The following is a 13,141-nucleotide window of genomic DNA, read 5'->3' on the forward strand; positions in this document are numbered from 1 at the left end:
CCTCCTCCCCTTTCCAGTGTGAGGCTACTTGTACAGAAATAGTCTTAACCGTGGGCTGCTTTTGTAGGAATTTCCTTGGGTGGCCCTCAAACCAGGAATCTAGGGGAACTTGTAAAAAGGAGGTTCAAAAAGAGAGGATGTCTCTCTTATGGAGTGGCTTCTTAGGTGCTGCAAGTATATTATGCCAAACAGAGGCTACTAACACAGTATGATGGGATAAGATTCTCAGAATGGCCTCAGTGATGGCATGCTACATTTGTCTAGCGTAGTTCACATTCCACCATATTATTGGCACTGAGGCATTAGATAGCACAGACCTCTGCCATCAGGCTCCAGGCATGCCTGGAAGCAAATACTTCCCACAATACTTCCTCAGGAGCCAACCGTTTCATAATGTGAAGTAAATGTTGCTTGAAGTTTCACATGTGCCTACAGTGCTTTAAGAGGTAAAGATCTAAAAGGTTCCCTTTTAAGGCTCTAGACAGATTCTTCTGCCCCAACACCAATTTCTTAAAAGAGTCAAGTACATTCCTTTTATGAGCTGGAACTCAATGAGAACATTTTACTCATTAGGTAGGATAAAGGACATAACAAATGAAGAGGACCTGTAAAATATACTGCAAGACCCTCCTGTATGTCATTAAAATGGAGATAGCATCCCTAAGGCCTGTTTCCCACCATCTCCTTTCAGGGATATGTCACCTGGACTTGGCCTGCCATTATAATCACAGATAATTACTTCTTTTTTTGGTTTTTGTTTTCCCTTGCAGCATTGTTCTCTTTTACTAGTGATGCCAACCTGTTCGTGCCAGAGTTTCAGTCCTGGCACAGTTCTCATTTATTTTTAGCAAGCACATATAGGGTTTGCTGGGCAACCAAAGGACATGGTCTCTGAACTGCCCTGAAGGAGTTAAGGAATGCATTCCATAGTTGCATAGCAACTGCAATTCCAGCTCTCTCCACTCTCAAACTGGGGAAAGGTAGCCATGAAAACTGAGGTCTTAATGTAGCATTTAGCTGCCTAACAGAGCCATGGCAGTCAACCAACAACTGGTCTGATAATAATGTTCACCGTTGCCTTCTCATATCCCTGAAATTCATTGGTAAAGAGCTTTGATTGATTGATTGTTCAATTATATATTTTTTGCGATTCCAAAGTGAGTAACAACATTAAAAAGAAACTGCAGTATAATACAACTAAAACAACATACAATAAAACACAATATGAAGCAGCAGCTGAGAGCAATTATCAAAGCCCATTCCCATCAAAATATTGCAGCGAATGTCAAAGCCTTCCTCAACATCATAACAGCACAGTCCCATTAGTTCCCGCTAGAAGTCTGAGAGAATAAAAAAACATATTTCATGGAAATATGGCCAAAGATGATGCCACTTCCATTTCAACTACCCTCATTTACACATTTACACACTGGGTAACCCTCCTTTACAAAACGATATACCTTGGTTGAACAAACGCCTTGTGACTTGAATGTTTTTATATAATAATAATAATAATAATAATAATAATAATAATAATAATAATTTATACCCCGCCCATCTGACTGAGTTTCCCCAGCCACTCTGGGCGGCTCCCAATCAAATGTTAAAAATAGTACAGCATTAAATATTAAAAACTTCCCTGAACGGTGTTTGGCTCCCGAACACCGCAAACTCGGAAGTGAGTGTTCGGGTTTGCGAATGTTCTTTGGAACCTGAACGTCCGATGCAGGGACTTCCTGCAGCCAATTGAAAACTGCACCTTGGCTTCCAAACGTTTTGGAAGTCAAACGGACTTCTGGAACGGATTCTGTTCAACTTCTGAGGTAGCACTGTATATGCGAAAAGACTCCAAGAGCAAAAGGCAAGCAATGCCCTCTCCGTTGTTCTTCTCCTCCCATCTTTTTGTCCCTTTCACAGAGGTCATGTTGGGACTGTGAGCACTAGCAATTGATTATGAACTCCTCCTCTCCTCTTGCTCAGCAACTGACTGTTCCCGATAGCTGACCATATTCTATACCCACTCTAGGGTTTTTCTAGTTCCAGCGACGACACTCCCCTGTGGCTGCAAAGCATCCAAGGAACGTAATTTGCCATTAAAGGAGGCTTAGTTGTATCTGACCAAACTGCGGGAGGCAGTGGAAGACAGGAGTGCCTGGCGTGCTCTGGTCCATGGGGTCACGAAGAGTCGGACACGACTAAACGACTAAACAACAACAAGTTGTATCTCACACCCATTAAATGAGTGCTGCAGTCATTAAGCGTGTTATGTGAATTACCTTATTCCACAAAAGCAAGCATGTTTTCATGTGCTTGGAGACGTCACATGCGAACCTAGCCATGAGATGTGCACTAATGTTGGTGGGAGATTCCTTGTTTCCAGCTTTGCAATCTGTAGGCAAGTAGTTGTGCCCTTTCTTTAGTACGGAGAGCAGCGTGCTCACGAAAACCCTTGCTCCTACAGCGATTCATCACTTTCTAATTACGCCTCTCTCCAGCTTATTTAATTATATTTTCTCAAAATACTGTAATGGAATCTAAATCCCTGTATAATAATTTGCGCAATCATACTTATTAGCAATAACACTATTAAAATTCTCTGTTGGATGGGGGTAAAACAGGAAAGCACGGGAGTGACAGCAATGAGAACCTCATTTAAGAGCGAGAATATGTTAAAATGATGTAATTCTGTCTACTACATAACACAGTCTGGGTCATTAACAGTGGAAGTGATGCAGTAAAAATTGATGAAGCAAGCTTATATGATGGGTATGTTAATTAAACAAGAAGCTGTCCAAAAGAAGTAGTGTACCAGTTTGATGGGACATGCTTCCTGGTTTTTAGAGCTCCAGGGCTCCATGCACCCCTTCTCACTGGTTAAAGATAATGCAGATTCTCAATGGCTTAAGAAAAAGATTCGTCATTGCTCATTTGCACGTGCAACTTAAGGGCTCCCAAACAATCACTCTGCAGCAGGTGTGCCACAGCTATATTAAACCATATCCTGGACCTCTGAGTAGAGGAAGAACAGCTGATCCTTTTGTCCTTGGCAGGACACAACTTCTCTGCTATAAGCACCCATGAATAAGGGGAGGGTAGTGGCTGCTGGATGGTTGTCATAACTGAAAACACAAAGAATTCATTTTCAGGTGTTATGCTATCATTCTTCTACTCTAGGGAAGGGCAACTTCTGGCCCTCAACAGGTCCACCAAGCATTGCCAAAGGTCAGGGGTAATGGGAAGTGTAGTTAAGCAATGTCTGGAGGACACATGTTACCCACTCCTATCCTTTCTAATCTGTACACTGAAATTCGCTGTGCGGTGGACATGTGTGGATAGGGAGCAGCAGGTTCCATCTTTTTCAATCCACCCATGTTTACTGAATGCCTGGATAGGTTCCTTGCATGTCCAGCTGAATGAGCAGAGCGCACTGTCTTCACAGTTGAGATCCCTGCACAGTCAAGGGTTCTAGATTGTCTGCAGATATGCTTCTGGGCATACAGTTCTACGCGGGACCCTTGCTCAGGCATTCAATGTACAGTGGTACCTCGAGTTACATACACTTCAGGTTACATACGCTTCAGGTTACAGACTCCACTAACTCAGAAATAGTACTCGGGTTAAGAACTTTGCTTCAGGATGAGAACAGAAATCGTGTGGCGGCAGCGGGAGGCCCCATTAGCTAAAGTGGTGCTTCAGGTTAAGAACAGTTTCAGGTTAAGAATGGACCTCCAGAACGAATTAAGTACCTAACCCAAGGTACCACTGTATACGTGATGCTGCATACACTCAATGCACCCAGCCATGACAGCCACAGCAGCATCAACCTTTTCACTGCTGAACTGATGGAGAACCTGGAGATCACTTTTGTGACTTCTGCAGTTCTTGCACTTTCTCACTGACCTCGACAACCACGTCCTACTACTGAGCCTCTAGTCAGGACACAATTTGTGCCGAGATTTTTGTGACACTGTTTTGACTACTGTCAACAAATGAGCACTGTGAGTTTTTATTTTTTATTGTTTCGTTCTTCATATGACAAGCAATGTCAAGCTGTCCTTGAAAAGCTCAGCTTTTCACATGAGGCTGGCCATTTGATCCATCGGTAATTGGGATTTTGTACCAAGGAACTTGGCAAGTTTGACATCTGTAGGTGCTTCTGTAGTGCATGGGAAGCAGGGTCAGAACATCTTTTCATGTAGGACCATTAAGTTAATTGACTAAACATTTGGCAGATGCACCAAGTTACTGCCTGAGGATTTTAGAAGAATCTTTTATTTAATGCTTTGGTGAATCCCATTGTTATGGAGTCTATAGTCAATACTAAATTGAAAATGCTTTGCATGTTCAGACCTTTTAACCTCCCCCTTAAATAAATTCAGACAAGACTCAAATTTTTGTTTGGTTTTTGGCAGAATTTAGGCCACAACTTTATTGATTACAGCAAGTGAGTGGTTGCATAGGCTCTGGTTCTTCTAGCTCCCTGCACCATAGCAGGTAGCGCTGACCGAGGGCACCAGCAAAGGTCAGCCTATGGTGAACACCCGTTAGGCAGAAAGCCGGGAACAGGCTATGTCCACCACCCAGATGTCCCCCTGGACTCAGGCATGGGCACAACCCCCTCACAGGGTTGACCAAACCACTGAGTCCCTGGATTCCTTTAACGGAATACCCTTCACATAGGGATGGCAAGAGCCTTCTCCCATCCCTGTCACCTGAACCAGAGCCTATCCGCAAGCTTACAAGTTGCTACGTGGCAGGCGAAACCCAAATGGCAACAGCCAATCAGCCAAGTGGGGAAATTCCTACTGTGCCCCTGTCTCAACGACAGACAACGGCATAGCAAGGTCAAGAGCAACAAGCCCTAAAAGTAGGGAGAGGTGGGCGGGTTTTCCAATGCATGCACCGAAAGAGGAAGTTCTGGGTCACGTGCATAGGTATAAATAGGTCCCTTTATCCATTTAGCCTGCGTCCCATTGGCCTGATTAAACCCAGCATCAACGGACCTACCAATTGGGTATTGTGGCTATCCAATCGTACCCACCCTCAACACAGGGTTTGGTTGCCAGGTCTCACCGCAACACGTGCCCTCTTTAAGGGAGGACCTGATTTGTCTGAAAAACGTGCAGTTGTACTTCTATTAAATAGTTATTTCTGGCCATCACTAAACCATCACTAAACAACTCAAGTCTTTTAAGAAATGCCCAGTGCTGCTATTTATTAATTAAAATTATATATTGCCTTTCCTCTCAAAGGAGCCCAGGTTGACAATTATTAACTAATGCACTCTGTTTTCTAGCTAGTAAAACTCAAAATTCACCTGCACACCTAAATAAAGATGACATTCATACTGCAAAAATTAAAGAAATGTTTAGATTTGTGAAGGAAAGAATGTATGTAACTGGACCTGTATTGATTAGACAGGACACTTGTGTCAGACTGGTTCACACATACATATTTGTCAAGTGATTACTTACATGTGTGAATGGGCCAATATAGATGTGACACCACAAATCAACATACTCCAACCTGATGTCCTCCAGATATTTTGAAATACAAATCTCATCATCCCTGACTATTGGCCGTACTGTCTGGGGCTGATGGGAATTGTAGTCATGTGTGTGTGTGTGTTTGTGTGTTTGTACACCTGCTTGGGGAAAAGCTGCTTTTCAATCAACTCAGGTCAAATATTGAGCTAACAGACATCCAGTGTAGAGAAATCAACACACCTGTATAAGCCAATTGTTGATACTCTTATTAACGACTTCTTACATTTTTAAGCAGTGGATTTCCAAAAAAGAAAAGAAGAAAATTATTTGAGTCTCCTCATGGGCAGGTTACCTTCAAGTGCTGATGTTTTAGTTTTTCTTCCTCAACTTTAAGGCGTTTCTGAGTGATTTCTTCTTGAAGTTTCCTCTTGTCCTGCGAATTACAAAAATCGTAGAAAACCAAAGAGAATAAAATGTACAGTATATCTTGGAATATGAAAACTTTGTGCAGTAAGAAATGAGGTCTTAGATTTTAGAAGCTATTTGAAGTGCTTGAGATGGGCATGTGGGAGTTGTCTGCCTTTTTCTGCTTTCATTTAACAAAGAGAAAAAATGAAAAGGAAAGGAAGTCACTGGGCATATCTACACTACAAACATAACAGTTTTTTAATACCACTTCAATGGTTGTGGATTCCCTCAAGAACCCTGGAGATGGCAGTTTAGTGAGAATTTAGAGAATGCCACCTCACAGAACTGCAACTTCCTGGTTTCCCTAGGAAGAGGAAAGGATTGCTAAAATAATTTTAAATCCATCTCTATCGAGAACAAATCTCAGGGTTCTTCTTCAACATATTTTCTTTTTAGTACATACCAGCTGTGTCTAGTATTAAAGGTTTAGGCATGCAAAACTATTAAACGATTGTTTCCCTTCATTTATCAATCACCAGGGAAACAAATTCAAATTTCAGGAGGCAATTCTTTCAAGTCTCCAAATATGCCTCTGTTTTCTTTACATATTTACAAGCGAGAAACAGCAAGGGTGGTGTTAACTGAGGTAATTTCAGTTACAGAAAATTTAGCAACCAGGTTGGGCTCTGTTCCCATCATTGTCTAGAGACTTGGAATAATCTTCATTGCAGATAGGAGTTATTTCTGGCACACATCCCATAATGCAACTATAAACAGCATTTGGGATGTAAATAGTTTGCTAGCCTGTATTTACATGTATCCTTTATAACGTTTATACTTTTAGCAGGGCCTCCTGCTTCTACTTCCGCATCTTGCTGAGAGAAACAGCTGAACATATCTGAGAGAAGAATGATAGCTGGTGTTGTCGTTCCATTTTTAAACTTTGTTTACTAAGGTACGCCCCCAGTTGCAATTTTGAACGGTTCAGTTAATCCAGATTTCAAGAACATCCTGCTGCCAGTCTCTGAACTTCACGCCTTCCTTTCTTCTGAATGCCACTATATTAAGGGCCTTGAAATAATTTGGCCATGAATTAGGTCATCAAAATGACTTTGTAGATTAAAAGCAAACTCCCAAAGAGAGCACTTTTTCCTAACTCAGAGCATGCCTCCAGATATACCTTCACAGTATCCTGCAAAAGGATCTCAGATTTCCCCCCACTTTTGCTCGAGAAACGAATGGCACATTCTTGGCTCCAAATTCAGGGACAATTTAATTTTTCTCTTTGCTTACCCTCCCGACTCCAGGAAGGCGGGACTTCCCTTCTAAGGAAATTTGGGGTATTTGGTGAGGGGGTGTGGAGGAAGATCACTATGAGGGCCAACCAATCAGAACACTGCACAGCCTCCCCTTTTTTTGGCAAATGGGATTCTCTTGAGCTCAGCACTTAAACTAAGGCGGTACGTCTGACCAAAACAAGGTGAGCTCAATTCCAGAATTAGTTTACTGCACACATAACATAAATTTGGTCCCTCCCAAAGTGAAAAGTAATGGAATAATTGTGGAGTTTTACACTGGAATATATAGCAACATATCACCACTCGTTATTAAGTATATCCGGACATGCCCTAAGTGATAATGAATTAGTAGTGGAGTTTTACACTGGAGTACAATATAGAGAGAGCAGAAGGTGTTCCATCAGGTTTTGTGGGATTTCCGTAAGGTAATGCTACCACTGCTTTGTATTACAGGGACCGTTAAACTTTTTGGGCACTTGGGCTAATTTTCAAACTGGAGAAGCTGTTGTGGGCACCAGACACATACCACAGATGAGCACATAATTCAGTCTAATCTACCGGCTACAACAGAATTCTTCTTTCAAGCCGAATTTCAGTGAGGAGAGAGGCAGTCAAAGGGACTCTGTGGGCTCCAGAGAAAGACATGTGTGCCCACAGGCCCATTAGTGACTCCTGCCATAGAAGTTCACGGCAGTGTGTTGGAGGTGATATTCTTGTTTTTGATTATTCTGGATAAAGGCTTTTAGTATTTTTTTTTTTGCATACTTATGGATATTGTATCATGTAATTTTATATTTTCTTGTAAATAGCTTTGGGACTCCTTTCAGTTGTGTGAAGGGATAAATAATTGAAATAAACTAAACTAAAAAACCCCCTAGTGCCCTGCACATATATATGTTAGGAGCTCGTTCTACTCTCGAGTAGGACCCTGGCAGAGACACATGCCCAACTGGCATGTTCTCGCCTTCCTGGTCGGTTGTTCAGGAGCTTCAAAAGCTTTCTTCTGCCTGAACATCACAGCGACCTATGCCAACAGACACTGGCACACTTAGGGATCCGCAGAGTCTTCATAGCTTGCGTAACAGACCTCAGCAACTCAGCATTTTGGCTAATCTACTTTATTTATATAAAAACACACACGGAGCACTTCAACATGGCTCCCTCTCTCTCAAGCATCAGACAGCAAACAGAAAAAGAACAAAGGACAATAGTCCCACTTCACGGAACACAGTAACACAAATATCCTGTCTCCTTCACTTCCCACTCTGTGGAGTCAAAACATACACCGTCATGTGATAGACAAAAATCCCATGACTGCAATCATGGAGCAGGAATTCTAACAATATATATATATTTGTGGTACCACTGCTGGGAATGGCATGAATGTGTGCATTGGAGCACAGTTTGGGATACTACTTTTCCGAACCTCCAGTTTTACCATTGCAATCTCCTAAAGCAATCCTATTCCCCCTAAGGATCAAACTAGCTACCAGCAACCTAGGCACAATTATTTGAAGAAAATATGTCCTACTGAAACAAGTGGAATTTCCTTCTAATATATTTGTTGTTGTTGTTGTTGTTGAAATAAAAAATCCACATCTCACTACAGTCATTGAAATGACTTGTGGGATCTTATATAGATATGGCTTGTAGTCACAGAAAATTGCAGAAGCATAGTGGGGGTTGTTGTTATTGTTTAATCCAGCCTTTCTTACTAGGAACCTTTCACGAAACAGAAAAATTATATGAAATAGGCCTTTGACAGTGCAGTGAGAGGAAAGGAATTGAGCTTCTTCCAGCAACGAAAGAATTATTATTCAGCTATTAAGTTCCACTAATGCATTAGCCTTTATTCCATCCCCTTTCAATATATGTCAGTTGACACATTTTTAAAGCTTAAAAGCTGTTGCATTTCTCAGCCGGTTTTTTTTTAATTAAAAAAAACTTCATTCATTTCCAGCAAGAAATCTATGTGTTTAATCGAACCACTTTCTATATTAACTTGCATTTATTATCACTAAAGGGCCATATAAGCACAAATCTCTCAAAAGCAGCAAGCTAAATAAGGGTACCAGAACATAGCCAATGTTGAGACTAATAGCTTAGAAAATGTAATAATGTAAGGACCAGCCAGAATCAACAAGCCAACTTCTTATCTGCAGTGGATTGTGGATGAAGATGCCTGGTCAAGCTTCTTGTAGTGAGGTTCCTCAGTTACTTCTAGGGTGCCCGAAAAAGCTCCCCCTCTTTCCCCCAACCAGCTTACCTCCCCTAAAAAAACCCCATACCTTCTTGAGGCCCTCTCTCTTCAAACACACCCAGCTTTCCCATGAAGCCTTTGACACAACTTCAAGTGCCCACATCCTATTGTAACCAAGTCTAAATACATGTAATGGAAACAACCATGCATTCTCCCTCGGTATACCCCTGCCTCCTTTTCCTATACTTTCCCCTATTGTCTCCTCCATATTGAATTTTGGACTGCAAGCTGTCTAAGGCAGGGACCTGTCCTCTTGTATCGTATCAAGCAGCGATGTGTATTGATAGCACTGTATCAACAGTGCTTGACCAACTGAGTTGTCTAGTTCTAGTTACAGGTAGGTAGCTGTGTTGGTCTGCCGTAGTCGAAACAAAATAAAATTCAAAAAAATTCCTTCCAGTAGCACCTTAGAGACCAACTAAGTTTGTTATTGGTATGAGCTTTCATGTGCATGCAAGAAGAAGAAGTGTGCATGTACACAAAAGCTCATACCAATAACAAACTTAGTTGGTCTCTAAGGTGCTACTGGAAGGATTTATTTTGAATTTTGAGTTGTCTAGTGTTGTAGTATTGCTATAGGCTCAAAGCAGGAAGCAACATTTGTCCTTTACATTCCTATGGATGCGGGAAGAAATCCTCTATGTTTCTTGTGAACAACCTTGCAAACAAGCCCATAAAAGTTACTAGCCTGCAAATATTTGCGCACCATGAATTAAGTCACTTGTGGTCTGAAAAGTGGAATGGGGAAGGCTTGACTCTCTTCCATCTTAAAAAAAAGAGGAAGAAAATATTTCCGCAGCAGATCTCTTTATTCATGGGCTACAAAGTGAGTAGCCCGCATCTAGTGCCTTTTTGCAGCAATGGATGTATGGGAAGCAATGGATGTATGACATTAGCCACTATCCTTTATCTATCCTGACATTTCCTATGAAATACTGTGTTTTGATGCATTTTCGCCCCAATCCAGCTTTGATCTGAATTGAGAAAAAGAATGACCAAGTTGTGTTGTAAGTTGGTAATGGGTACATTGCCAGCGGCTGCATTGCAAGCTTGACTATGGAGTCGTTTGATAGTGATGCCAGTTCACCAGCAAGAAGTCTTGCTATTCACGGAGAAACAAAATAAGAGTTTGAACCAAGGGTTGTGAAATAAATAGCTCCTGAAAGTTAAAGAACAGCTGAATTTACTTATTCCGTTCTTTAACCATCAGCTCTTTAGTTGTGTAAGCAAGGGAAGCACTGGGAGCAATGGGAACATGCATGAAACAAAAATGTCAGAAAGAGCTTTCTCATTCTTCCAAAGCATGTTGCGTCTAGCTTTAGTAGCGCTTCAAAGGAACATGATCATTATTGTGCTATGATGCCACCCACAGCCAATCATAGCTCTGCCCTTAAAGAATAGCCAGTGAACTAATCTACCGGCCCAAACCTGTCATGAGATGAGAGAATGAGGGTTAGATCAGATCAATAGGGAGCTAGACGTCAATGCTATTAGTTGTCGTTCTTCCTCTTAAGAATAGCACAGTTCTGAGACAACTTTCTGCAAGCGCTGGGTTCTTTATGAATAAAATATCTCCACCATAGTGTGAACTGAATTGAATTTCCCATATCATACTTCTTTAAAAAACAAACAAACACACAGACACAGAATGTTGGTGTTCCCATGAACTACCAACAAATACTCATTTAATTAAGCAGAAGATTAATTGCCCAGGGTACTTCTTTTCTTTTTAAACAATGGAATTTCCTTGTTCCAGTTCATTCTTAGCTTTCTGACCTGGTGTCCTTCAAATTGATGCACAGATGCACACTCACTGAGCCACTTGGTCTTAATGACAGCATCACATATGCCTGATATAAAACATTACCGGACTCCTACATCTCTGGCATTCAGCGCCTGGGAGCTAATGGTCAAATTTATGTGCCTGCCATAAATGCAAGTCATACGCAGAATTTTGCTGACTGCCCAAAGTTTGTAGTCTACAAAACGGAACAAAATAAGGACAGAAATGAAGGATTTCATACAGAACAGGGAGACGTTCCAGCCACCTAGTAACCTCTAAACAGCTTTGATAATGATTTTCTAAAATATATATTACAAGACAGACACACACACACAAGCACACATAAAGATTGATATAGAGAAGAAGTACTTACGGTTATGGCCTGAAATCTTTCCTTCAGCAGTTCAGCTTCTTCCATTCTAGAAATCAAACAAACACACAGGTTTTGAAATCTACAAAGAAAGACTACATAGGCACAGAGGTTTCCCGTATGGAAGAGGAGGCGGAGGGCGACGAGGCAAATGCTTCTGAAGGGTTATGATCTAATTCCCACAGAGGAGAGAGAATTCCCGACTTATGTGGTGTGTCTCCGAACAGATGAGCAAGTCGGCTCAGACAGACACATGTAATGAGGGTGTGCTAGGGAGGCAGACATCCAGAATACTGGCATGAGTTGACTGACAAGTTTGAACGGCAGAACACAAGCCCTTTTCCTTCTGCAGCTGCCAATTCTTTGTCGTAATCATATGCACACTTGGCATGCCATAGATTAACCGTTAACTGCCCACCCCCCCTCGCCAGCAAATCATATTTGCTGGAGTTCTTTAATGCGCAATGGTAGGAGTTATTTTTAAAGAGGTGAAATGTAAATCCCTGACATCTTTAAGCCATACCCCTCATATAATGTTCATTGAGATGCCGTCATCAGAATAATTAGCAGTTTTGTAGTATTTAAAGCGTTTCCTTTGTAACCCATACAGCTGCCCCTGTAAGGGCAGACTTTATAACTTGTACCCATAATACAGATGAGGGCTCGAGGCTGTGAAGAATTAGCTGGCCAGAGGTCACCTAGATCACAACCTAAATTGTAACAGAGCTCTCTTTTGCTGGCTTCAAACTTTTCCTCAAAGTCCTTAGCTGCTATACTACACCAGATGTTAGCTTAATTAACCACAAACCCTGAAATTTCGAATACTCAGTTGGGGGGGGGCATGTGTTGCAAAATGTGTTTTCTTTGCTATGAAACCCTGCAAAAATTTGTCAGCCGTTTGGAGGGGATCCCAAATTTTGGGCTCCATAATTAACGAAGCTCCAAATGCTGCCGTCCCACAGTGTTGTCTCTGTGTGTAATTTAGAATCATGGAATTAAGTTGGAAGGGGCGCTGAGGATCATTGTCCAAGCCCCCTACAATGCTGGAATATGCAGCTGTCCCGTATGGGGATTGAACCCACAACCTTGGCATTATCAGCACTATGCTCTAACCAACCGACCTAACCACTGAGTTTAAATTTAAATTACTCAAATGTAGGCTTTAAAAACATTTTATAATCTAGTGATAGAAATATACAGTGGTACCTCAGGTTACAGACACTTCAAGTTACAGACACTTCAGGTTACAGACTCCGCTAACCCAGAAATAATACCTCAGGTTAAGAACTTTGCTTCAGGATGAGAACAGAAATCGTGTGGCGGCAGCGGGAGGCCCCATTAGCTAAAGTGGTACCTCAGGTTAAGAACAGTTTCAGGTTAAGAACGGACGTCCAGAACGAATTAAGTTCTTAACCCGAGGTACCACTGTATAGCAGGTTCTTATGGCATTGTACAGTTGTGTACAATGTATGTACCAGCTGTGTGTAGGTGGGGCACCAATTCAGCAGTGGTTACCATTTGGCAGTACAGTGCTAA

The 13,141-nt window shown here is 41.7% G+C and overlaps 1 protein-coding gene across 2 annotated transcripts in view; it reads right to left on the bottom strand.

Annotated features, from left to right (window-relative positions):
- Window positions 1–13,141, bottom strand: part of PALMD (palmdelphin) — a 54,280-nt gene that overhangs the window by 12,662 nt on the left and 28,477 nt on the right. The window contains exons 2-3 of one of the 2 annotated variants that reach the window (XM_079981492.1): window positions 11,609–11,654; window positions 5,839–5,919 (exon numbers count right to left, since the gene is read on the bottom strand). In XM_079981492.1, the coding sequence (XP_079837618.1) occupies window positions 5,839–5,919; window positions 11,609–11,653 (126 nt within the window). In that variant the 5' untranslated portion in view covers window position 11,654. Of the gene's footprint in view, window positions 1–799; window positions 930–5,838; window positions 5,920–11,608; window positions 11,655–13,141 lie in introns of those variants that run through there. The other variant, XM_079981493.1, reaches the window with a different exon arrangement.

This window comes from Podarcis cretensis, assembly GCF_951804945.1.
Source record: "Podarcis cretensis genome assembly, chromosome: 6".
Taxonomy (NCBI): domain Eukaryota; kingdom Metazoa; phylum Chordata; class Lepidosauria; order Squamata; family Lacertidae; genus Podarcis; species Podarcis cretensis.